The sequence below is a fragment of the Telopea speciosissima genome, unplaced genomic scaffold (genome assembly GCF_018873765.1).
Source record: "Telopea speciosissima isolate NSW1024214 ecotype Mountain lineage unplaced genomic scaffold, Tspe_v1 Tspe_v1.0025, whole genome shotgun sequence".
NCBI classification, from domain to species: Eukaryota; Viridiplantae; Streptophyta; class Magnoliopsida; order Proteales; family Proteaceae; genus Telopea; species Telopea speciosissima.
The window spans coordinates 76,375-104,274 of record NW_025317361.1 but is presented as its reverse complement, the minus strand read 5'-3'; the positions used below and the strand labels follow the sequence as shown (position 1 = coordinate 104,274).

General features: G+C 38.8%; 1 protein-coding gene across 2 annotated transcripts; it reads right to left on the bottom strand.

The window, feature by feature from the left end:
* LOC122647332 (mitogen-activated protein kinase kinase kinase YODA-like) lies at positions 1–27,728 on the bottom strand. Of its 2 annotated transcripts, XM_043840758.1 has the most exons (13): positions 27,086–27,728; positions 26,873–26,876; positions 16,762–17,577; positions 15,871–16,608; positions 15,364–15,451; positions 15,136–15,198; positions 13,353–13,513; positions 13,161–13,236; positions 12,720–12,779; positions 12,528–12,635; positions 12,122–12,361; positions 4,119–4,210; positions 1–1,098 (listed from the first exon to the last, which is right to left on the bottom strand). In XM_043840758.1, the coding sequence occupies exons 3-13, from the start codon at positions 17,313–17,315 to the stop codon at positions 576–578; spliced, it is 2,703 nt and encodes a 900-aa protein (XP_043696693.1). In that variant the 5' UTR covers positions 17,316–17,577; positions 26,873–26,876; positions 27,086–27,728; the 3' UTR covers positions 1–575. The 2 variants fall into 2 exon arrangements, with proteins under 2 accessions (XP_043696693.1, XP_043696694.1); XM_043840759.1 differs by lacking the exon at positions 26,873–26,876 and having other exon boundaries at positions 27,586–27,722.
* Positions 27,729–27,900: the final 172 nt, after the last annotated feature.

Here is a 27,900-nt window from a genome sequence, read left to right as displayed (position 1 = left end):
CCAAAATGCCAATAACTCTCCCAACTTACTCTTCTTCATTTGTATGATGATCTACAATGTACAGTTCTTTCCACTACTAAAGATATTTTTTTTTAACTGTATGGAACTGCTGAATTTTCGGCCATTGGAATCCGTCTCCCATCCAAAATCAGATTTCTAGTTCACAATTTAGTCAAGTGACTCGGGCAAGTTTCAACCATATCTTGTTCCGCAGAAATTGACAAAGCAATACAAAATGAGCTTGATACCAGCAGAATAGCTTAAAAGCTTGAAGCATGTTTCAGCAATTGTCATATGTCAAAATTAATTGAGTGCAGATGGCTCGGGCATCAAAACATGAATTAGGATAGCAAGGTTGCTTACTATATGGAGGAACTGAAAGGAGACCATAATGAGAAACCTCTGTTGGCCACTTTGGCTTCCAAGGATCCAACCTTATTCCAGTATTTTCCTATGGGGGTCCTTATTGTACAAATGAGCCTTCTTTGCCAATAATATGCTTATAAATCAACTTCCAGACTCACAAAAAGAATCCTATATGCTCAGGAGCCTGCTCCAAGGGGTACGTTGTGGAGTCAGATACCATTGGTATGGTGTAACATTGGGGAGCCAGGACCAAGGTCCAGAGATGGATTTGATTTCATGAGATCCCTCAACAGCTGCTGAGATACTCTATCAGCCAGCACAGACTGACCATCATACAATTCCCTTGAATCCCCATGGGCACGCCTTCCAAACTGCTTCCTAAGAGAATCATTTTCGGATGACATAAGTTCCCGGAATACATGAGATCCGGGCTGCATCCCCCGAGAGAGGTCAGGCCTGGGGTCATGATATGTGGAACCATTGACATAGAGACCGTTTGGAGACCTTGGCACGCTCCCAAAGCCTTCGTGCAAGTAAGCTGACTGCTTCAGGTGATGAAATGGAATGGCACCATTTCCTCCAGTGAGGGGTGTGGATGAACCAGAAGTGGTACGGGGGCTAGATATAGGAGAAGGAGACAACCTTCCATTCACATGTTGGGGGGATCTTGAATGGAGAAGAGGGCTTCCGATGGGAGAAACTGGACATGATATGTTCCTCAGCATGTTATCACTGGACATCAAAAGGATACTCATTCAATACATGGGTCATTAATAGCTAATCATAACCATCCAGAATATATTTGAGGTGTTCTTTGCACAGCAATTAAGAAACTCATCTGTTGGGGAAAATTAGCAAAACCAATTCTCAACCCACCAACATTGACTGGACTCAAAAAAAATCAGAAACAGGGGTTTTTGGATCCTAGCATGGAGCGTCTTCTATATAGTTCCAAATCATGGAAAGACATAAAAGTTATAACTGAACCAAAAGAAATTATTAAAAGGATAAAAAGAGCAACATGTCATATTTGATATTAAGCACAATCAAATGGAAAACAACTAAACTCATTACGCCTGATCTCAAATACCTGGGTTCAATATATATATATATATATATATATATATATAAAGGGTGTACCCAGTGCATGGGGCTCCCACCACTGCGGGGTCTGGAGAGGGTCATAATGTATGCAGCCTTACCCCTGGCTTTGCGGAGAGGCTGTTTCCAGAGACTCGAACCCATGACGACTTGGTCACAATGGAGCAACCTTACCGAAGGTCCACTCTCTCTCTCTCTCTCTCGATCGGGTTTAGCAGCTAAACTTGTGTTCCACCATTTCACTCTATTCCAGCCCAATCACTTAAAATAGATTAATTAAAAAATTAATCACCACAGAAATAACAAGTGATATCTAGTGAACATCAGATCATTTCCTACACTCCATTATGATTTCCTCTTGGTGAACACGTAATGCATCCCAAGGATAGGTTCCCAAATACATCTGGATTTATGTTAATGTCATTTCCAATGTATTATTATCACAAGCGCTGAGATGCATTTCCTACCGTATGCATGTGAACAAATGTGCACACAGGAAAGCATACAGAGCCTCCAAGTTGATGTGCATTAGTTCACCACCTAGGGTCTCAGGTGTGGTTTTTGGCTAGCTGCATGCCTACTAATTTTCCTTCTTATTACATGCTTATCCATATGAACCCAGAACTACCATGAAAATATTCCACAGGTTCTACCGATTTAGTAAAAATGAAGTTAAGATAATAACTACCTGGAAAATGCATGCAGTGGATGGATGAAAGTAAAACCACTCGCACTTAAAAAGTCACCTACGTGCTTCCACCTAGACAATCTCCTAGGGATACCCAGGCATTTTTGCAACATTGGCAACCCAGCACAGTTAGACTTGCTAAGCAGGAGCAGCCACATAACTGTTTGAGCCGGCTAGGCATGTTCAAGTTATCTGTGCACATGGGCATGTTCTAAAAATTAACTAGGGTGTGACATTTTAGGGATTCTACGACCAAGACAACAGAATTCATTGACTGTTGGTTGACTGACTTAATGGTGATCAAGTTGATTGAGTAGTTATACATCCCGACTTATTATCACCGACAATCCTGACTGATTTGAGCAGTCATGTTCATATACCAGTGTACGCATTCAAGTAAACAATCTCCTGACCAATCACTTAAGTGGTATCTCTAAATGCTGGTGATCAAGAAAACTTCCCCAAAATACTGTGCCTTGATGACAAGATGAGGCTCAACCTAAGTTCTGACACCTTCATGCAAAACCTTTTTCAAGAAGATGATGATTAGGACAGTTCGAGGATCATGATTTATTCTCCAGTAATGACCTTGGGTTAATAATTCACACGTCAGGCTACAAAATTAGCAGAAGTTTCAGGTTTGGTGATTGGGTTTACAGGTGACTGATTAATATTTGGGGTTAAAACGAAGGATTTAAGGGGAGACAGAGTCAGCTGGCCGAACATTGGGTATGGTAGCACTGCAGCAGTAATATAAACTAAAAACAAAAAGATGGTGCTCTGTGGGAGGAACGTACAGAGAGAGTGAAGCTCTCAAGAGATAGAGAAAGCACTCTGTCACATATAGAGATAGATTTATGCACGGATACTGTGGTCCGCACACAGTGTGTGAATAGAGAAGGTGAAGGAGGAGGAAAAAAAGAACAAGGAGAAGAGTTACCTACTTGTACAGTTGAGTCACAATGATAAAGCTCTAGCAATCACACCTAAAGTGTGTATGAAATTTCACACCTTTAAGAGGTGTGGACGCAGCATCAAACTAGCAATAAATTATACATCTCTTCCTATCTATCAAAAGAAAACCATACAACTCTTCAGGAACCTTTTAGAAATCAAATCATCAAATTAAAAGCTTGCATTGATGCTTCAATCTTCTGCATCCTTTTTTATCCCTCCTTCAACATTTTGATCCAATTATAAATAATAAATCTAGAATAATTCAATAATACAGTAAACTTGCTCAAATAACACAAAATTGATCCAAACAAATACTTAGGAAGAAAAAATAATGGTACCAGACAATAAAAGTATTGAGCCAAATATAAACATATTCCTAGGACCTCAGATAAGGAAATTCAAATATTTAAAAAACCTCACCAATCAATTAATCTAGAGGCCCCCATGGTTTTCATGTCCTTGGCATTTCCTGGGTGTCAATTGACCACTAATGCCCCATAATGTAACTAGAGAAATTGACCTTGCCAAAAGTAGAGAAGGCAATAGGCCAATTAAAGTGAGTACCCACCAATGGAATGACCTTTATTGGGTGAGGGTTGGTATGGTATTTGAAAAAACCCATGATACCCACCCTGTTACCTTGTAAAATTAGGAGGCTATGAGCACCATGAATGTCTCCCAGAGCAGGAATTTTTTTTTGGCAATATTTTAAGAGGGACAAGTATGCTATTGGTGATACCATCCAAAACCAAGCCTGTTGCCATCCCCTTACCAGAAGTGTCCTAAAGAATTTTGCCCTTACTGGGTCCTACAACAAAAGTTCAGCTGCTGATCCCTACTAAGGTATCCAGACTGGGAGAGAGATTTCAGCTGTTGATCCCTACTAACATATTGAGATTTTCATTCCATGTGTGTGCACAGATGCATGCAAATACACACATGAATATGAGAGAGAGAGAGAGAGAGAGAGAGAGAGAGAGAGAGACAGACAGACAGACAGACAGACCTGGATGCAGGGCCACCTTTGGTACCTCTGGACTGATGGATTGCTAGCCCTTCTGCCTCCAAGGAAGAAAGGTTTCTCACATGCCCAAGACCCTGAAAGATAGACCATAGAAAATATCAACAGTTAAACATCCAAATTTAACCAAAAAAATTGTTTTGATTTTTATTTTTCAGTTAATTTCATCATTTAAAGAAAGCCCATCAGCAACGTTAGGTTCTATAGCTCTTTCGTTCATTGCTCATTACAATATTCTTGAAAAAATGCCATTCATCGAACCATTTCAATTCAAGCTAAGCTATCATATTTATCAACTTCAAACCAAAACTGTAACCGCTTCTGCCAAGAAAATGTGTAAAGAGTACCCATAACCCACAGAAATAGCATTTGATTGATGTACTGAGACCTAATAAATGGCGGGTGGAACACTTCCCACCCTGCCTCCTTCATTCGCATTCTTTTGAAATATTCCATTACACAATTGGTTGAAGCAGTTACAGAATGAGCTGGGTGGAACACTTCCCACCCTGCCTCCTTCATTACTGTTGTTGTTGAAAGTTGACAGGTTTTGTTCAATTATTAAATTGGTGACCTGGTCACTACAAGAGTTGAGGGCTAGGCAGCTTTCCGAATATTGCCTATTCTAAAGAAGTCATTTATGTTAAGCATGGTCCTAATATGAAACTAGTGAAAAAGCATTAGCATGCTTGATTACTAGTTTGAAAATGATTATCCATGGGAATAACGCTTTGAGTATGATAGGGAAATAGGCCAACCTTGAGAGGTAACAATCCAAAGTACAGTATGATTACTGTTGTAGGCTTGCAGCCTTGCAGGTTTGACTGCTGAACTGTTTCCATGTAAACAGTCTGGATGAAAACCTTGGTGACTCATACAGGCTCAAGATTTTTAACCTTCTATTGATACAACCTTAATTCCTCCAGACCTCCACTCTAGAAATAATTTCCTTTTAGTTCTAAGGTCTATATTATCCTACCACAAGAGTCCTGAGGTGTTCTGAAATTACAGAATTGCCACTGTTTGCCCAAACTTCATCAACAGATCCTGATTCTAAGTGTGGTCCCTACTTCTATGATCATCTAGATTCTATTCTGTAAGGTAAAAGTCAAGTTTGATAAAATCAGAATCAAGGAAAGCACTTTCAACATAGCTCAACTCAACTCAGCTCAATGAAGTCCATTTGCCCTTTTGCCAAAAAAAAGATGTCGGCTACATGGATCTTGTTTCTCCATTCAAGTTTGTTTAAAGTCATGTTTGTTGTCAACCTAACTCCATTCATATCCATTCTGAATTGGGAAAAAATAATGAAAAGCTCCAAGAAAATACTATTGAGGTTAACATTCGTCATCCCCCCCCCCCCCCAACAAAAAAAATTGTTTTTCCCACGTGTACCAACTGCTTACAACCCCACCATGCAGATTCCGAACAATAAGATTCGATCAATTGAAAAGAATGGTAATCTCGTAATTATTCGAAGATCATAATATAAGAAAAGGGACATAAGTGGAGTGTAACATATTGGGGGGGAGGGAGGGGAAAACTTGGAATGGAAAACAAATAATGGTAAGAGGTAAATAAAGAGAGGAGGGGTGTTTTGGGAAGTAGGAATAAAATAAATTGTGCCGGGGGGGGGGGGGAGGGAAAGCACTGTTTGAAGCGAAGATTTCTCACAATCAGCCTTCTTGACCCCAACAATTGGCTGCCCCAAACATCGTGTGAAGAGAAGTTTCTCAAGCACTGAAACTGGACATGGCAGTAAGGTATAAAAACCAGGAATATGTTTGGATTTCGGTCTCACAGTATGGGGGTCCTTTGGGGATGAGATTCTAGTGTTCAAGTCACCTAGGGTAGGGGTTTCTTCAACTCAAAATTCAAGGTGAAAGGGTTTGAAAATATGGGATTCATTCCGGTTCTCTTGGGCTGCAAATACTGCCAGAACAGAGTACCAGTAAAAGTAACAGCAAATAGAATAAAGGAAGAAAGATGGAGCAAGGGAGAAGAAGATCTCACAGGGGGCGAGAGAGAGAGAGATCGCATACGCACTGGCCACACAGGTACTTAACCACATAAACTTAATCTTTTTTCATTGTATTCCATCCCCCTAAGGCCCCGTTTGTTTGACGGGGAGAATGGGGTGGGAATGTTGTGGGACTGGGTCCCACAGTAAAGTGGGTTGGGGAACAAATGTGGGATTTTTACTTTTCCCATGAACAATAACCCAAGTCCTTCATTTTTTGTGGGACTTTGGATAGCATAGGGGTGGGATTTTCAAGTACCCGTCAGCAGACAAAGCATTTAATGTTGTTCCCTGAGATTTTATAAGTTCACCACCCCAGGTTAAACAAACAAGGTTGGGGTGGGATTTTGAAGTGCCACATCAACATTTTCCCACCCCAACTAAGTCCCCTCTAAACAAACGGGGCCTTAAGAGAAACTGAGTATGCTGAATTCATAAAACGAGGGAGAGTGGGTAATGCAACCCCGAGTTCCAAAACCCTGTTTTTTGGGTCTCTATGGGCCTACTAAAGTAAATAAATCCAAATAAAAAGGAGTGGCAATTTCATAATTTCACAGCACAATTCAAGACTCTTTTGAAAGGAAAAAAGGGACTTTAGGGTGGGTAAATAAGTTTAGAAGGAAAGGACAAAAAATGAAATTTTAATGAGAATAGTTATAAAACATAAATAGTTCTAAAATTAAGGGCTTTTATGTAAATAAGGGAATAAGGATTTATCTTCTTCTTCCTCACGCTAGATACAAGCAAGGCGGTGAACCTGAGTTGGTTTCCAACACTGAAACTCAACCAAACAAGCTCAGATCAACTAAAAATTTCAGGGAAAAATTTCTGATTCACAGACCTATTAATTCCACCAATCAATCAAAGGGTTCAGCTTCAGCAGCTTCAAGATCCAAAGGTATTTTCTGAAACAAGGTCTGGCAGAAAGCTCAGAATCAGACCAAGGTCTTCTGTGGGATCTCACAGCAGAGGAAGCTTTTGGACCTGAGCTCCTAAGGTTTGAATCACCCTAGAGGAGGAAACTTACTCCCAGAATTTGAGAGAGAACAAGAAATGATTGAAGAAGATTGATTCAACCATGTAAGGCTGCGAGTGACGCCCACAAACACAAGGAAGAAGAAGAAAGAAGAAAAGAGAAAAACAAAAAGGAAGAGGGAAAATAATGGATCATAAGTGAGCTTGAAGGGTCATAAGATTTAAAAAAAAATGGAGAGAGAAAAGAGAACCAGCAGCCAACAAGCTGCTCAGGCCATGCAGGAAACACTCAAGCGAAAACTCAATATTCATTCTGTGTTCAATTCGTTGGATGACATGCATATATATAAAGAGAAAAGAACGGACTCCTAATCCAATTCTAAAACAGAAATAGAAAGCAACTCAAACTAGGAAACTAAACAACTCAATCCAATATCTAACGTATCTAACACAAATAGAACAGAATAAATAAAATAGAAGATACAATTTCAATTAATGCCTAAATATCCTACTGGACCACAACCAGATTTGGACCCGGTTCATCTCAATCTGGGCTCCCAAACGGGTTTGTACCGATCCAAGAAAGCATTACTGCATGAGGGGGTTGTATGCTCTTTACATGTATTCACAGAAATCAAAAACCAAGACCAACTAACCAAGCTCTCAACCAGCTCAGGAAACCTCCTACTTCAGCTAGGACTCTAATAAGATTTATAAAACTGGAAAATGGCTGATACAATTCCAACCATGATTATGAGATGGATTAAGAATAAAAAAATCAAAATAACTCCTACATACTAAATACTAAACCCACGACCATGAGTGACACTAACTCCTAATTTCATGAGGAAACATCAATGCAAGTCAGGTCCTTCTCTTGGTCTTCATACTGCATCAGTGCCATTCGAATTCAGTTAAATGAAAACCACTAACTAACCCCAGTCCAATACACAGCTGCCCTCCCAGTAAAAAGATCCAGGCTTCACCCTGGTCCAAGATAGCATCCAAATCCAGTGCAAATGAAAACCACTAACTTTCAACTTCTACCTTCAATAAGGGCGCTCATGATTTTTCTCCACTAGAAACAACATATCAGTCAAACGTACACTCATACAGTGGGTTGAAAGTTCCCAAGAGACTATCTCTGTCTGATTTCCAAGCTAGGATTTAGGACTTGGACTCAGAACCAGATCTGATCCGAGTCAACTTGGTCAAGTTTCAGCTGAATCAGCCCAGTTTGGACACAACAGTAGTCCTCCAGACCTATTACAACGGAGTTTATAGGGAGGGATTGTCAAGTCAACTCGATCCCAAGTCCCAAATCCATGTCTCCAAGTCCTGAACAGACTACAGGATGACCAAGCTACTAGTTTAGCAATCCTATAGAATGGAACCTCTTGATTCAACATAAATTTCAAAGAACTAAAAAAAGGGGGAAATTTTGGATGGGGCAGAGAAATTCCTTGTGCATGGTAAATTTTGCAACAAAATGTAAGCTGAAAGTTCAATTCAGTCTTCATTCATTATGCAGCTGCTGTTCTCCAAATAAGAAACATATATTCGGGAGGAATTCACCTTTGGAAAGTAGTTCTAGAATAATCTTGTCTATACACCTTATACACCCACCCCAAAAGAGACGAGAATGAGAGAAAGGAGCACAGAAAACACATGCTTAAAGCTTGAGACTAACCTCCACTCCATAAAAAGGAGAATACAAAAACATGCTGGAATGTAAAGAAAAGCCTCTCCTGATACGGGCCCTTGGAATCTACTACAATGAACTAATAAAACTTAAAGCCCTCTGTGAGGTCGTCATTGAGAAGAATATTATCCTTTTGACACAGACAACTGAGTCCAAGAAGATGGTTCATTTCTGAGTACAAACATCTATAACAACATCCCAACCCCGCCACCAAAAAAAAGCACACGGCCCACACACAAATACATAGCCAGAGAATAAGAAATTGTACCTTTTCTTGTATAATGGATAAGATATATCCTTTAATTTTTTTTTGAGGACAATAATCTTCCATCAGTGAAAAATACGATGGAATGCACACAGGTAACACACAGAAGGCAAACCAAATTAAAGCAAGCTACAACACATCAAAAACCAATATTAACCAAATACTAAATCTCTTATGTTCCATAATAAATCCTCGCCTAATCATTGTCTTAAATGTCCCATTATAAATCATAGCCTAACATATATACTTTGTTTGGCCAAATCATCTGCACCAAATGCTTGCATTCACCCTGTAACAACTAACAATGGCTGAATCACCCTCTAAAATCACTTTAATAAATCCTCTTCACCTAACAAATCCAAAGCCATTTTGAGGGATAAGATTCTGCCTTGGTAGAATAACCAATTCCAGTTCACCCAATTATGGACCAACACCAGGATTTGAAGTATCAGTAAGTTCGTATCCTCCGATATGTATTGTTATAGGTGGGTATCGATACAATACTTATTTTTCAAAAACAATTGTATCGACCGATACAGGTCAACAGACTCAACAGTCCCATACAGGTAAGATACACTTGATACGCCTCCTTTCAACTTGCAAAACAAAAACCGTGATACAGGATCACTCCCTCGGACCAGGCGGAACCTATTTGAGAGTCCTGACCAAGAACCAAACCCGAATTGGGATTTGGGTTTAGTAGGATAATTAGAAATTTATTTTGTTAGGATGATATATGATCTTTTTATTTTTTAGAAGTTCAGCTACGTAGCAAGGTACTAAAACTCGGGTCTCGGTACCAACTCAGCTCTTGGAAAAACTAAGACGAGTCGAGATCTCGCCGAGTTGGTGCATTTTTTTTTCCCCAACTCGAAGCCTCAACTTTGGGTCAACCTGAGATCTGGACCCAAGATCCCAGATCTCGCCGAGATATGTCGAGTTTTGGCAAGTTAGGTAAGGTATTTAAGTGGTAGGTGGGGTAAAAAAAGGGTCGAAACCGAGATCCAAACTGAGATCCGAGATCTCGCCGAGATATTGCACTTTTGAGACTCGCAGGCAATCTCGTCTCGGTTTTTCCAAAAACCGAGAAATTCAGCGAGATCTCGCGAGTTCTCGATCCATGCTATGTAGGATATTTGGTTTCCCAGTTTGAGTTGTTCTTAGTATCCTACTTAAGAGTTTCTAAATTTTAGGAGTCATTTCTTATTTATATGTTTGTAGCTACCAAATATTGCAGATTTGATGAATGGAATCTTGAGTTGTTTGGTAGTAGCCTGCGTGGCTTAGGGCAGCTTGGTTGTCATCCTCTTTCCCCCCCCCCCCTTCTCTCTCATATTTTCTTTTTCTTATCAGTCGTCTCTTTTACCGTTCCTTCTCTGTTCCAGGCAGTAACAGCAGGCCCTTCCCTTGGCCTATCTCTTCCCCTCTCTGTTTCTCATGAGGTTAGGGTCAAACTGTCAAAGTTTCAGTCCCTAATCCTTACCCGACCTTGAGAACCAGACCTGCAACTGGGTTGTTCATGAATCTGCCCGCCAGTTGCGGCTCCAGCCCTAACATCTCAGCAGTTTGATGGTCGATTGGGTCTCTGTTGGGTTATAATACAGAGGTCTGTCAATGATCCACCTACCATTAAAACCCTAGACCAAACAGTGAAGCACCAAAGGAGTTATCTCCATCAAAGTTTTGCTGGTTTTTCAGCCTTGCTCACAGTCGCAAGGTTGAAGATGATTCTTCCCCACCCCACCCTTTTCATGATTCTTCTTATCTCCCCTCTTCTCATAATACTCTTTTGTCCTTTATTACTTCTCCCTCCCAATAATGCCCCCCCTTCTCTTCTTATTTATCCTTTTTTTTTTCACTTTGCTTCCAAGTTTACTCCTATCAAATAAATACTAACTCCCACTATATCCCGTCTACCAATTAACACCTTAACAAATCTGGTTATTTACCAGATAGCCACTCCCCTTGCAAACCTTGAAATATTTACAACATTGCCACTTTCTATCCATTTTTGGCTATTATACAATTGGGTGGATCCATAGTGAACCTATATAGAGTTTTGTGACTCAGGTTCCCCATCAAACCGTGATATACAAAGCTAAGAGCAACTGATGGCCTTGCAAACTTTTTTTTCCTTCAATATGAGTTGGAGGAAATCGTCTAACATAAGAACACTAATCTCCACTATTTCAACAAGTTTTGGGGATTTACAGTGCTCAAATCAAATATATATATATATATATATATAACGACTCACATCCTTGCATCAAACTGATATATATTTACATATTGCATAATGAGGTGTTTTATGCTTCAAAACTGTATTTTATATTTGTATATATATCATAAGCACATCCATGCATTTCTTGACCTTTTCCATGCATATCTTGCATATCTTGCATCTTTCCGATACGATACGATCCATTTCTTAAAATCACCCCTCCTGGCCCTCCAATATGATACCCGATATCAATACTTAAATCCCTGACCAACACAGTAGCATCCACAATAACTACCACCTACTCTGAGTCTGGACTGCCTAAGTTCTCCAGTCAGCAGCCCTGTATCAAAGTTCTTCGGTAAAGCTGGAACAAGTCCGAATAGAAGAAACACTCTCTGGATGAGACAACAGAAGTGTATATGATGAAGTTGTCAATATGTTAACTAAGAATTTCCATGTTTCCCTCATGTTATCACCCAACCGTTCAGCAAAAGTAGCTAGACCTATGGTGTATCTGAAGACCATTCCAACCTACTAATAAGCACTAGCAAATTACAGATGGAATATGCTAAACCTATTTTCAGATCATGCAGTCGTGGAATTAACCACGGTACACATGCAAAGTGACTTTCATAGAATTTCTCACAAACACTGACTGCTAAAATAACCAGAAACAGCGGGCAGATAAGCAACTTTGTTCCAAAAACTAATGATTTACAATGCATCCTGTGACTGTCATATGTCATAAACAAGCCAGCAACAAGTATACAAGACAATAGCCAAGAAGAGGAAAGTATATCCATACCAAAGTTCTCACTCCATCAGTAATTCCAGGCAGTATTTCTGTAGGCTCAGAGGCCAAAATGGGTCTCTCCAGTGGTGCAGCATTTTTTACAAAAGGGTGTTCCAAAAGCTGAGCAGCTGTAGGACGACGTACAGGATTGCGTTGCAAACACTCCCTGACAAAATCCTTCCCCTCATCTGAGAGATGATCAGGGATTGCTGGAAGCTCTTTACTGTTCCCGATCTTAAACATAGCAACAACCTTTTAACCAAAACAGAGAAATGTCAGTATAAGAAGCCAAAAAAGTGAAATTTATATTTTAATTAAAGAAGAAACAACTAAAATTTGGACAATTTATGATGAAATATAAGATATATTAATAAAAAAAGATTTCAAAATCTTCCAGCCCTGATATACAACGACTGACCCCTTCATACTGGCCCCAAGGTGGTTTTGTTGTAGCCATCTCAAGAACCGTGCATCCAAGACTCCATATATCAACAGCAAGATTGCAGCCATTTGAATTCTTTATAACCTGAATGAACAATTCAAATGAGAGATGCTACTTAAAAATGTTGTAAGCCACCAGAAATGGGTTTTAAAAGCAAAATATACTGACCTCAGGTGCCATCCAGTAAGGGCTTCCCTTGAAAGATAAGGGGCACGATTGCCCAGTAATCTGCAATTGTGATAGAAATATTGAGATTTTCCTCAACCAGAATGTCAAACAGGGACCATACAACATACGGCATTGAGCATTCAACTTTGTGTATAACTGTGAACCAAAATCGAAAACAAAATGACACAGAAAAATTCTAACAAGCCACAACCATAGCTTCTGTTCATTACAAACTACTTCTCATCCAGTGGTTGGAAATCATTTGAGATTTCACCCGGGGACCAGGAATGATTTCAACCCTCAGGGAAACACAAATATTTTGCTAATTTTGACAGGTTTTGTCCAAATTTTCAAACATCAGATTTGCCTACATATCGAGATTGAGGAACGGTAGTGAATGGATTGAATGCTAAATAAAGAAACAAAGAGAAAAAAGATTACATGCTTTGCCATCCCAAAATCTGCCAATTTCACACGTCCATTGGGGTCTACAAGTATATTTGCTCCTTTAATATCCCTGTAGAGCAAATACAGCTGATATATAAAGACAGACGACTTAAACAATAGCCACTGAAAGAGGTAACAACCACATCTGACATAACCAAACCAACAGAAAGTGGCAACTATACCAACCTATGGACAGTATTCTTAGCATGCAAATATGCAATGCCTGAAAGAATTTGCTGAGTATAACTGCGAATTGCCAGTTCACCAAACTGCCCATATTCTTGAAGCAGCTTATGGATGGAGCCACCCGACACATACTCCAAGTATATGTACAGTTTGTCATCAACCTGTTCAAGAAAAAAGTTTGAAGATCATTAATTAAAAATAAAAAGTTAGGAACTTGTACAAACGACAACTGGTGATAAAATGATAAAACAAAAAAGTGAGTCAGTATCAACTATACTGTTCTAATAAAGGAAAGGTCCAAGACTCCAAGTAATATATCAGAAAAAGACAGGTTCGAGTCATGACTTTTGACACAGCATCCTAGTTGATAACAGGCAGGCAACCACATATGTAGCTCCTGTTCTAATAGTGCAAAATATAATTAGGGAAAAGATAAGATGAATTGAACATTCAACCCAGTAACAACCCAAATGAAACTGATAAAGGAATTCACCCAGACACATGGACTCAAGTTTCTTATGTTCAACTATAAACGCAAAAGTTGCAACTAAAGACAAAGAAGTGCACTCTTTCAAACCTTAATGCTATCCAAGAAGCTGGGAGCTGAAAACTGAAAAACCACATTAGCGAGCAACGTAGAAACAATTCAACAGATAAAAGTATAAGATGTATGAAATGCAGTATATCAACCAGAAGAGAAAGAAACATTAGAATGAATTACAGCAAAACCACAACACTACCACATGTCAACTTTTGGAATAACCATTTACAGAGTGAAACATTCCAAAATTTGGTCTCAGGATGGAGTTATATTGCAGGATAGTTCTGGCATCATTGCCGTTAGTAACTCCATCGCTGTGGAATTAAAGAAAATTATCAGAGGCTTCACATTTCCTCTTCCACAGGATGGATGAAAGTGGAGGTCAAAGGTGACTCGTCATTGGTGATTGCATGGGTTTCTCACATGATACTCAGCCTTAGCAATAATCTTATTGATAAAAACAAAGCCAGATTGTTTTGATCAGGATTCTTTTTTTTTTCCATGGAGGAAGATATCAGTTAATTCATTGGCTGACGAGCTTGCTAAGGGTGGGGTTAATAGGAAATCTTTGTAGTTGGGTCATTACCCTATTGAGTAGTCCTGTACATGGGTCCTAGGTTCAGCCTCTTGTTGTTGTTATTGTTGGACTATATGCTTTATATTGCTTGCATTTTATTTCAGCAATAAAAATCATTTGTTATCTATCAAGGGGGGGGGGGGGACTTAAAATGAATAAGAATAATAAATGAACTTCCCCAAACTTCTCATGACTATGGCCATTAACTATTTCTGGGATACACTTGACAGAACCATGGTTTAAAATGACACCAAGCTTGTAAAGACAAAATTGACAAATTATTCCTGTAACTTCCCCAAACCCTACGAAGAGTAGGTCCCAAAAGCAATCATGACTTTGATCCACTTATTTTAAAGGACAGAGTAACATCATGTATCCCCCTCCCCCTCCCCCCCCCCCCCCCCAACAAAGAATATATAAAGAAAAAGAGGATAAAAACCAAAACTTGTCAGTAGTATTAATTCGTTGAGCAAATAGTGAAGACAAGAGAGCTTGTCTAGATGATAATACCATTAAAAAGAGCAACACCAAGCTTCTACAAACAAATTATCAGCAACCAAATTTCCTAATTAGATGTACACAGAATCAATGATAAAACAGGACTAGTGAATAAGTGAACTACAGCGAAAGCATTTTGAACAGTCCAGAACTGACCGAATGCTTACCGTCTCAGAACCATAATACTGCACTATATTTGGATGCCGCAAGCGACTCAGTAGAGCAATTTCCTGTGAAAATAAACTTTAAAAACTGAATTCTCATTCAAACTGAAACATATAGTAAAAGTAATGTTGTGGTAGAATCTTAAACTTCTGAATTCAGAGTTTGACTAGAGACCTCCTGTCAAATCCATTAGAGGGGGAATTCAATAAATAAATAAAAACTACACTTACTTGCCCCAACTGCTTCGCACTTTCCTTTGACTTCGCATCATCTGAAAATAGTATAACCTCCTTCATAGCACACATTTCACCACTTTCACTAAAATAAGAGCAACAAAACAAGAACAGGAATGTTTCAATGAGAACCACTTTATGCGAATTAACGGCAACATGAAATGGCTTCTCAAGATCAGGTCAAATGCATTTAATCACAATTGCAATGACTTTTTAAATAGTCCCAAACTAGTTATTAGGTCAATAACAATATAGTGATGAGATCAACAAAAAAAAAAAGTTTTGCACGAACAATCTCTTTTTTCTAAAACTATAAATGAATCGCGTGATAATCAATAAAGTGACTGAAGGATTCAACCATTAGCTACTTGCAAAACTGAGAAACGGGCAGAAGGCAAACAGTAATATCTTGTACATAATGCTCATGTAAATTTAATGGACACATGCATTTAAACTTGCATGTGTGTGTGTGTGTGCAAGCATTCAACTTCTTCAGATACAAACCTGTTAAAACCTTCGTAAACATGTCCAAAAGCACCTGTGCCCAGTAGCTTTCCCTTCTTCCAACGTGAACCAGGACTTGTTGGATTCTCTGCCCTTCCGGGACTTCGTGGGAGTGAGGACATTGTTGGAGGCGAACTTGACGTAGGGAGAGGGGAAGAACTAGGAATAGTTATAGGAGGAAGTGGCAACCGATGACCTTGTTTCCCATCCTCCTGCCAGCTTGTTGATGTTTCTGTGGCTGTTCCTCCAGCCCGTGGATGCAGAGGAGTGACACAACCACTATGTATCCTGGAGCTAGGACCAGGACTTGTCAGTCTGGGGCTAGGTATTGGAGAACACTCAGGGCTTCCCCTGCTGTGCTGCCAAAATAACTGTCCTGACATATCTCCTCCCATCGAATTATGTCCAGAATTCTGACCTGAACCTGGACTCGAGCAATGACCAGATCCAAGTAATGAAACATCTGGATAAGGCTTTCCTGCCCAGAAGGCAGAGCTAGTAATCTGATCGGTGCCAAATGCTCTCATAGGACTTCTTGAAGGGCTTGACATCGAGCTGTCTGGAGCACTTCCAAAAGCACCATGGGAAGGAATCTGTAAATTTGGTGCATAATTGCTTAAGGGTCCCCGTTTAGGTGATGTAGAGAGTATCTGATTGTTGAACGAGGGATTAGTTGGATTCAGCACCTCTCTTGAATTCTTTGAAGTGATGATAGCCGAATGTTCCTTGTGCATCGTGCTTCAACAAGACAATACAACTTTCTTTAGAATTTACGGGGGAAAAAAGTATATAAAATGTAATAAAAAAGCACTCATACATAAGGAAGAGATACTCCATCACAATAGCCTGGGGAACTACCAAAATATGTTATCAGTTCATATGCAAGCTCACCTGGATGGACTGTTCGCTGTTCTGGTCCCACTTTCATAGTCAGTTGTCTGTGGGCCAAGATGATGTGAGTCAACTGGATCATCACTATCAATTGAACTATCACTAGAAATAGATGCAGATGCCAAATCTCCATCAACATCCGTTACATTTGTCCTGTGTGGGATACAACCAGGTTTTGGGAGTGGCAAACACAACGATGGCGTAGAGCATCTTTCCAATTTTGTTTTTATAGATATACTGATTCCAGAATCCATCCGTCCTATGCTTGCAGGGTGCAACCCTGGAAGAGGAAGTGGTTGTGCTTGAGGCCTTTCTGCAAAACTTTGACATCGTGACACTTGTGTGGAGGAGGATGGTGATCTTGATGCAGCACGGGATCGAGATCCTTTTTCTGAAACTGTATCACTACTCCATCTACGAGATCCACTTGATCTAATATTACCCTTTTCTTCAGATGGAATCTTAAATTTTCGGTGTAATGTATCAATAAAACTTTCCTTGCTCATTTTGTTCTTGACTTCTTTGGATGAAGACTTTCCCCACCATGAAGGCATATTTTTAGGTTAAAAATAATTACAGAAATGACAACGGGTTCTTCCAAGTTAACACTCAACTGATAGAAGTTACAAAATTACCAATAAATTAAGTACCACCAGATCAGATATGAAATCTTGAAAATAATCAGAAGGTCCAATTGTTTACATCTAAAGACCTTCTCATCAAAAAAGAAGTTTTTGACGACAACACCAACCAACTTAGACTTGGAACAAGCACGGTTAAGAGTTTAGTTGAGAAAGAACGTGTGACAATAAGAACCTGTGGAAAGAGAGTCATTATTAACTTGATTGGAAGTAAGATTTCATACATTGCATAGCTGCTCGTACTATTTTTAACCATGCAAGGAATACACAATCAAAGTTCTACCACTAAACATCAGAAAAACAATCCGTGGCAAAACTATGCAACACAGTTACACAGAGGGTTAGAGAGGGATATTTAGGCCTTCTTTCCTTATTTGCAGTTAAAGCCTTATATCATTAAAATTACCAAAAGGCCCTTATCCCATTAAGTTAATAATTACTCTGCCTTTGCTGAAATACAAGATCTGTCCCTCCTCTTCAAAGTTAATATTACTTTAATACCCATATTCTGTTTGCCCTTCCACACTGGTCCTAAACTATTTTAAATATTTATGATCTGGACACTGCTCATTGTAATTGAGTTTTCCATTATTTAGGTGGACCCATAGCAACCAATTTTAGGGTTTCGGAACCCTAGGTTGCATCACTATGTATGTACAATTGGTTTGTACGATTGGCTGATCTAGATCAGGATAGGATTTGGTCCTTTCAGATCCAAAAGCTGACAAGGTAGGATGGGCCCACTCATCTGATTCTCCATGTGGATCACAATTTTAGGTGTTTCATGCTGTTAGTGAATTGGGCAATCCAAATCAAGATCTGCTTGGACCAATCCAAATCAAGATCTGCTTGGACCAATCCAAAGACTCAAAACCCTGCATATGCACATTTATGTATGTAACCAATTCAAGTCAAGACAACATCATAATTTGGACCGGATACTAGAATATTTTTCAACCATTCTTGATGCTGATTCAGAGATTGAGTACATAGAGTTCGTCATGCCACCAAAGTTCATTGAGGAGAAAGTTCCACGCATTGAAAACTACATTCCTAACATCCACGAACTGCCCGAGTACAGTTATGGTTTGAAGATGGATGTTCACCACACAAAGTTGATTCCTCCATTTTGCAAAATTCGAGGTCAAGTTTTTTTCAAGCAGGGGAGAATTGATGCAAATAAGTCACCTAAAGGGCTTATTTTATTCGAAATACACTTTGGGTTGGGTTAAGTATGGGTTGGACCTTTGATCCCATGGGCTTTCTTTGTAATGGGCCTAAAATTTGGGTAGAAGGCAGGCATATGGGATTAGGCTTAGTTAGTTAGCCATTTAAGTGTTCTTATTAGTACTATGTTTCCTTTGTTAATTATGATTTGTAATTAGCAATAGGATTTGATTTCATAGTCATAGTAGGATTAAGTTATAGTTTTCTAGAAAGGTACTGAAACTTCCAGATTCCTCCGCCCCACTAATTGGGCTTCTATTTGCCTTCCCAAAGAGGAGGGTGGCCTAGGATTGCACAGGATTAGAGACTCCAATATTGCCGGAATCCTCATGCTTATTTGGATAATTGTTTCCAAACATGATAGCATCTGGGTTAACTGGGTCTACTCCTGCCCCCTCAAAGATAACTCCCTATGGACTGCTCCCCAGCCCACAGACTCCTCTTGGGTCTGGAGGAAAATCCTCCTTCTCAGGCCCATTGCTCTTAGAGCCATTCTCTCCAGGATCTTTGCTGGGTCTACCACCTCCCTTTGGCTTGATCATTGGCACCCTATGGGCATTCTTTTCTCTGTTGTCGGCGCGAGAGTAGTCTACTCTTCGGGTATCCCCAAGCACTCCACAGTAGCCTCCATTATCTCCCAAGGCTCTTGGTCTGCTCCCCCCCCCCTCTTCCCCTCGCCCTGGCCTCCTCTTGTATCCTTTGCTGGAACGGCCTAGAGGACATTGACCACCTATTCTTCTCTTGCCCTTTTGGAGCCTCAATTTGGAAAAAAGCCCTTGCTACTTGCTGGCCCCGCCCTAGATGATCCTTACCCTTTTCCAAGGAGTGGCTTTGGATGGACATGTCTTTCTCAGGAAGTTCGATTTGTGACTCTGTGAGCAAGCTTGTATTTAGTGCTACTACTTATCATATTGGATGGAGCGGAATCTTCGTAGATGGACCTCCAATCTCATTCTTTAGACTTGATTTGGAAAGCCATCTTTTTTTTTATGTGAGCTCCAAGCTTCACTTGTTCCCTCACAAATGTGTAGTCGACTCCCCCAAGGAACAGGCATATTGTTGTCACCTGGGGCCTTCCTCTTTTTCTTCTTGTTTCTTCTTTCCCCTCCCGGTAGGGCTGGGTTTTGTATATCCTCCCCCCCCCCTTCTCCCCTCCATTTTTCGGGGTTTTGGTAATGAATTATTTATTCACCAAAATAAAAGTTCTAGTTTTCGATATAAGCTTGTAAGAGCTAAGACTAATAGGACGATTGGATGAATAAAGTTTGAAGTTTTCTTCATGAGTGTTGTGCGATTCAGTTTGGGGTGAGATATCCTGGGAGGGCAGTGAGATTCTGTACCTTGTTGGTGTAAAGCCTTGGACAGTGGGATTCTGATCCAATTGGAAGCCATTGTTATCATTCTTCTCTTTCTTGTACTCTATTTTTTTACTGCAATTAAGGTACTGTTATTATGTTATTTTCTCCACTAATCTGGCCACTAAAACTCCCTGCGGTTCCCATTTCTATCATCACAAGGACTTCAATTTGAAGGTGAGTTTATATCTGATTTAAGTTCTGTTTTCTGCAATCATCCATTAAAATTACCTGCTTTCAAAACCAGTTTTCGATTTCTGTTTCTGCTGGTTAAATCTAACAATCCTCCTCATACTAGGAGTTTTGATTTGTGAGGTTCCATAATACTGATTTCAAATTTGATTACAGAATAATGAAATCAAGAAATTTCTCTATCTATCCCAGTTTTCAATTTCAGATTCTGTCAAGTCATTAATGGAGTCCTATTTCAAGTAGGACTGCTCATCACCTTTAATGGTTGAATCGATTTCCCTATTCTGTTGGTCCATTATTTCTGGAATTAATATCATAATATCAATTCTGTTTTGATATTATAATTTTGTCATCAATTTATTAATCTGATTTGTGAAGTGACAGCTTTACCCCTCTCCTAGTCTCATTAGGATTCCCTATTATACTCTGATCCAACCATTGGATCCTGCTGAAACCTTCAGCAAGTTCTCATTCATTATTAGGAGATCTCAACCTGAATCTTAGGTTGATCTGACACTCTGATTTTGATTAATTAGAAATCTCCTATTTTATGGATTTCGATTTCAGATTTGATTAATCTTCAATTACTTTTAATCTGACAGTTGGGTCCTTACTATCTTCTGAAGGACATCCCTACTATTTATTTGTGATTGACTGTTAAAGTTTGACCTTCATCTGAAAAGATTGCTTTTGTTGACTTTTTTATTTGGGTGACTTGGGGATCCTGTCCGAGGGGTGTTTAGCCTGAACCTAGGGTTCATCCCACCTACCCCCCCCCCCCACCGGTTCCACTCCATCAAAGGTCACATCTTTCTTCGACTCGTAAACTGCCATGACTTCCTTATTTTCACCCAAGTCCTTTTCAGCCTTCTCCTTGTCCTGCTATAGCCTTGAACTTGCACCATATCACTCCTCCTAAGTCCTAACAACTAGAGTCCTTGGTTAGCATTGCACAAAACCAAACAATTTAGTCGACGACTAGACTATCCCTCATCTTGTTGCCTATAGTGTGCAATGTACAAAAACTCGGTAAAAGTCGGTCGAGATTTTGAGAACCTCGAGTATCTCGGTCTGACCGAAATGAAACACCACTTTGAAATGAAAAAATACAATAACTTGACCAAAATTTCGGCCCAGGGCAACATCTCGCCGAAATATCGGTGAGAACAAACCCAAGTTAAAAAATGTCAAAATCTCGTGAGTCTCGGTCGAGCTCACAAGGCTTGCTTTTTTCATTTTCTTCCTCCTTCACTTCTATTTGGTGATTTTTTAACCGGCCTTCGAATCTTCGCCGCATCTTCGCCGGAAGCACTTGGAGAACACAAGATTGAACCTTTTTAGCATATCTGTGAAGCCTTTCCACTATTTCAGGTAAAACCATTTTCTCCAAAAATGTTTTTTGAAAAACTCAAAAAACATGATCAATACATATTTGTTTGTGATGAAAGTAATATATGTCACACACCGGAGGCCACTCTACAACCTCATGGTGTCAAAAAAATTTTTTGTGTATATATTGTTTTTTTATTCTTCTGCTTCAAAATTTTAATTTTCCTACAACCAAAATCTTTAAAAAATAGATATTGATGTCATTGACTTATTGTACTTAATATTATAACTTATGAGACATTGAATTTATGTTTCCAAGTGATAGATAATCAATAGATTCTATTCATAAAAGGAAATAAAAGATGATATAGAAATAACACAAAAAAAAAAGCGCATCCACAAGTCAACTACAATGAAAAGACAAACCACAATACATGTCCACCCTATGTCCCTACAAACCCAGCTTTAAATAGCCCAGCTGCTACATCACTTACTTCCTTGTGCACAAGCAAAGACAAGATATTCAACAAAACAATAACGATATGTATTTTGATGATATGGGTTAGTCTCCAAGATTCATTCTCACCCTTGCCTCGTTCTACAGAGTTCCTTGAGCATGATAGGGAGGTAAGAACCCGATCAAGCACAGATATACCAATATTGTCCTGTAGATGCCGTATGTATGGAAGGAACAGAAAACTATTTGACTTAAGTTCTACCCCATAGATATTTTCAGCTGTAAATAATGTAGTTCATAAAATTCTACATGGTCCATAAGAAAATCGTTTCAGCACCACATCATCATCTTTACTTTTTCATGGTCTATCATTAAGTACCATGTAGATAACCAAATATATTAAAATAATAGAAAGAGAATTTAAACATCAAGAAGTATTTTTTTTCTAATAACTACATCCCACAGATATATGTGCAATATCAGATTTTGTGTCACCCTGTTACCCAAGTTTAAGACAAAATGCTTGAAGTAGAAAAAAAACTAGTCATATATGGGGAATTTTTTTTAATCTACAGATTCAATATCAAGATTAACTTATTATAGGATCAGAAAAATACATCCATTACCTAAGAAGTAGTGGATCCCACAAAAGGCACATACAAGGGCCATGATGCTTAACAGCAGTACATCATTAACATTAAAGAAAAAAATAAAACATATATAAATGAATGTGCGCATAGTTGAACAAAAACAACACAAGAATTGTACATCCACTCTTCACCATGCGGTAGGCAGAATGATGCAGATTAAACATAGAAATAGGCTTATTTTAATGGAAATAAGCCTTGGGTTGGGTTATATATGTGTTGAGCCTTTAGTCCAATGGGTTTTTTTTTGTAATGAGCCACTTTAATAGGACTATAACGTGGGTAGAAGCTAGGTATACGGGATTGCTTAGATAAGTGTCCTTATTTCTTTATTTTAATTGTTATTAAGTGTTTTAATTGGGCTGGATTAAGATTCTATAAGTCAAGCTCTGTTTTGAGTCTGTTTCCTTTATTATTTCAGTTTTCCAGTCAGTTTAAGTTGCCTTATTAGTTAAGAACATGGAACAAGAACTCGACGAGATCTCACTAATAACTCGGTTTTTTGAAATGGCGAGACGAGATGATTGGCAAAATGCATGGTTTACAATATCTTGGCCGAGATCTCGGTTCACTTAATCATCTGGCCCATATAAAAGTTAGAGATCTCGATCGAGACCAGTCGAGATCTCGCTTCTCTCGCTGGTCTCGACAGAGAACATACAGAAAACCCAAATTGCATGTTTTGCTCCCATTTCAACCGAAAATTAGTCGGATCACGCAGAGAAGCTGCATCCAACATCAAATTTGCTACATCCACAACAAATTTAAAGAAGTTTGAAGTTTGGAGGATTACAAGGTAAACCATTTTTCCCAAAATCTATTTATTTACAAAAAATGTGTTCAAATCTTGGTGGTTGGGTGTCAAATTAGTATATGTTACACATCTTTGGCCGATTATGTGCGATTCTTCAGCAGCACTATGACATGGGAATCCTATGTGACACATTCAGAGGAATACTTGATTCGGCAATTTGGCTTGGGATGATAGATGTATATGTTAAAATTGATGTATTTTACACTTTTACATTTCTAATCCTCATTTAAGTTGTTTTATATTAATTGTATGCTTTGATTGCTTTCTATTACTAAGAATCTTCTATATAAGTTTGTAAAGGAGGCTAGTATTGTACACGAATTTAGAACGGAAAAAAAATTGCAGCTTTTGCTTGCTTCTTCATGTTTGAAGATCTGGTGTTTGATCAAGGAACCCCTTGTGTGCGATCAATGTAGGTTGGTGTTTGATCCCATCGAACCACCTTGCGGTGTGAAGCCTGAGTGTTATTAGTTGTTGTTCTTATTATTCCATCTTCTTCTTCATCCGTTAACAAATAAGTATTCTTCTATTTTCCTGCAACTAGAACCTTTGTTTCTAGAAGATTACATGCTATATTTTTTTTTTAGATTAAGCAACCCAGCAATTAGATTCCTTCAAGGCTTTGACCATACATTTAGAAACTCTAATAGATAAATTCGATATGAGTTTGACCTAATTCTAACCCGCCGATCTGGAGATAATTTCATTATTCATATTCCGCCCTTTATTCCCAGATTCTGGAATTCTGGAATTCTGCAATTCTGAGTACTGATTCAATTTGATTAATCTGTTGGATGATTATTGCTGCATAATTCTGTCATATATCAAATTCGATTGGTGATCAATATTCTGTTTTCAATTTGATAAACTGATTTAAGATTTGACTGAAATACCCCTTCCTAGTCAACAAGGACTCATTCATAAACTCAGAATTGTCCATCGGATTGATCTGAGGTTTTCAGCAAAGGTTCTTCCCCCATAGAACAGAACTCGACCTGTGTTCTATTGTTAACTGACCATCTGATTTGTTGCTATTAGTTATTCTCTTAATCTGGATTTTAGTCTCTGAGAAAAGGTCCAATTTTGGTACTGTTCGAATACTCAAATTCAGTATCATTATAGGTCAACTATTGGATCTGAATAAATCTAAAAGCAAACAATGAGAACAGCCATTACCATATGACCTGTTATCCAAGTTCAAACAGGAATTATTAGATATCTAGGATCACCAATCCACTAAGAAATTTCAAACTAAACGATCTATTGAATAGGTTATTTAACAATTTGAAAGGGCATGAATCTAGAGGTTGGTTGAGTGCATTTACTCACCAGCTTGTTTTGTCATGCAAATATTACATTTTGGTTCATAAGTATAATTTTTACAATGGGACTGCTAATTATCTGCTTAAAACTCTAGAATATTTCAGTACAAAGGCTTCTTATAGGAGTTCAACTTGTGTAACAATGGACACTGCTGGATAGTTCTCAATGGATAAGTTTTGACAGAACTATAATTGCTGCATACCGGTGCACAATCAGCCATTTGAATTTCTATAAAGTTTGTGTTGACCAGCATCCTTATTGGGAGGAGCCAACATTTGCTAGGTTAAAATAGGACCACATGATTCCAACAGGAACGTTTCTAATGACTTTACCAAGATAAAAACAATATTTCTATTATTATGCACTCGTAACCTTCACAGTTGAAACAGGGTGAAATATAGAAATCAGAAAAATGTCATTATAAATGGTGAGAACATAACAAGATATAGCTGTGGAAGGAGAATGGTGGCATCAGAATTAGATGTAAGGCCACATCTAGTAGGACCTACGAATGAATTATGTTAGCACTATTTATGAATGATGTAAGAGTACGATTGGTATTTTGTGGTTTGAGTAAGTTAAAAACAATGCTTCAGTTGGCTGCTGGCATTCTGAAAAAACTGAGCACTAAACCTTTTAAATATGCACCCAAAAATTCACTGTTTCGACCCCTAAATAGACTGATATAGCATAATAAGGTTTGTAGGCGTGGCTGACCTAAATTCATTAGGATAAGGCTTGGAGAGTTTTTATTTTCAGCAAGTTTAATGGAGGAGAAGCATTGTAGTTCCGATCTACAAAAATAAAGGTGATATCCAGAGTTGCAATAACTATAGAGGTATAAAACTAATGAGTCACACTATGAAATTATGGGTGAGGATTACTGAAGCCAACCTAAGAAGAGAAACTAATATATTGGAGAACCAATTTGGTTTTATGCCAGGTAGATCAACGACAGAAGCTATTTACCTACCGGAAAGATTTAGAGCTTCCAAGAAAGATCTTTATATGGTCTTTATTGACCTAGAAAAAGCCTACGCGAAAGTCCCTAGAGAGCTAATCTGGAATGTGCTATAGAAGATAAGGGTGTCAAGTAAATATATAATTAAAGATAGGTATGGTAGCGTGGTGACTAGTGTGGGAACCTTGGGAGGTCAAAGTAGTGAATTCCCAATTACAATTGGGTTACATCAAGGATCAGCTCTAAAACTTTATTTGTTTGTGCTTATCATGGATGATTTAACTAGGAACATTCAAGATGAGGTTCCTTGGTGTATGTTGTTTTCTGAAGACATTGTTTTACAAGATGACTAAAGCAGGGATTAAGGCTAAGTTGGAGTTATGGAGATCAACCTTGGAATCAAGAGGTTTTAAGATGAGTATGATGAAGACAGAGTATATGGTGTGTAACTTTAGTTGCAATATAAGATGGTCTACGAAATGTTGAAAATAGAAGAGAGAGAAAGAGACCGCAAAGTGATGATTTTAGATATTTGGGGTCTATCATAAATAAAGAATGTGATATACAGGATGATGTTACACAGAGAATTAAAGTAGGATGGATGAAATGGAGAGGTGTGTCTAGAGTATTGTATGATCAATGTATTCCTCTCAAGCTTAAAGGAAAATTCTATAGGACAGTAGTTCGACCAACTACGATAGATGGACTATGGGGCAGAATGTTGAGCTGTTAAGAAGCATCACATAGATAAACTAGAAGTAGCAGAAATGAGAATGTTGAGATGGATGTGCGGCAAAAGTAAGAAGGATAAAGTTAAAAATGACCATATTAGAGCTGACTTGGGAATTGCCCAATACAGGATAAGCTTCGGGAGAGTCGTTTGAGGTGGCATGGCCATATTCAATGGAGGCCTTGGGATGTTCGAAGGAGTGATTTGATCCGGGTCAAAGGATCTAAAAGAGCTAGGGTCAGGCCTAAAATGACCGTAGGAGAAGTAGTGAGGAAAGACATGTAGAGTTTAGGTCTTGTCTCAAACATGAAAACGAATAGAGCTGATTGGATGGCAAGGATCCGGGTAGCTGACCCCATCTAAGTGGGATATTGCTGAGTTGTTGTCGATGTTGTTGTGCTCTTTTATTTTTACTATTACTCTTAGTATTTTGACCTCCCTAGGATCCATGTAGCTGACCCCATTTAGGTGGGATAAATTAAACTGAGTTGTTGTTGTATGGCCGTTTGTGCACTGCAATAAATAGCCTATGCCAACCGATACATCATATCATTTTCCACAATTAGATGAGAAGGATCAAAGGAAACAAGATGAGAATTCCAAACTAAAATAAGAAGGGACATACCTCAGAGTACAATTACCGGAAACTTAGATAATTTCATCGACGACAAAGATATAGTTGCTATTCAAAATCTTCCCGAACCATCAAAGGACTTGATTATGGGATGATCTTCTAATTTTTTATTTGCAATGCCCCCAGACCATGCTATATGTCAAACCCTATCTCCAATGAAAATGAAAGGTGACTCTCAATCCAGTAGTGAGATCTCTCCAGTTCCATAATCAACTCACACTGCCGAAACCATATAAATCCCATGAAGGTCACAAAATCTACCGAAAGCTCAGAATAATTTCAATTGAATCCATTTCAGACCCAGATATTGCATAGACTTATTTCTTGGTTGCGACTATCAAACTAGGAAACCAACGCACCAGACTGCTGCATAATCCACTCAACTTCTCAAGCATCACAACTAAATAAACTCAATATTGCAACACAGATCTACGAATCCAACCCTTCGCCCTAAATTATAAAGTGAAAGAAGAAGATCATGTGACTGCAATGACAAACATTTTATTCCACAAACCTCAAGTAGACAGCAACTCAAAATCCGTCTACTTCCTGGCTTTGAGTCTAACCCAGAAGAGGAAAATGAAACCCTATGAGCCTAACAGTACGGGTAAACGAAATTGAGGATTTAGAGAATTTCCAAGGTCAGTTTCGGGAGACAACGAAGTTGGAGAAAGATGACGAAGAGAAAAAGATATGGCAAGACGAAAGAAGCATCAAATAAAGAATTGGCAGGTAAAGAAAGAGATGTGAACTGGCTGTGGAGCTGTCTGAGAGAGTCTGGGTATTGTTAATGAATTTTTAGTATTAAAAAAACATACTAAAGGATTTA

What these genes read in the sequence shown, in the direction of transcription:
- LOC122647332 (XM_043840758.1), bottom strand. Translation starts at nt 17,315, where the DNA reads ATGCCTTCATGGTGGGGAAAGTCTTCATCCAAAGAAGTCAAGAACAAA. An exon ending in CTGATGGAGTGAGAACTTTG is followed by an intron (nt 4,211 to 12,121) that starts GTATGGATATAC and finishes TCTATCTTTCAG; the next exon opens with GGTCTTGGGCATGTGAGAAA. An exon ending in AAAGGTGGCCCTGCATCCAG is followed by an intron (nt 1,099 to 4,118) that starts GTCTGTCTGTCT and finishes TTTGATGTCCAG; the next exon opens with TGATAACATGCTGAGGAACA.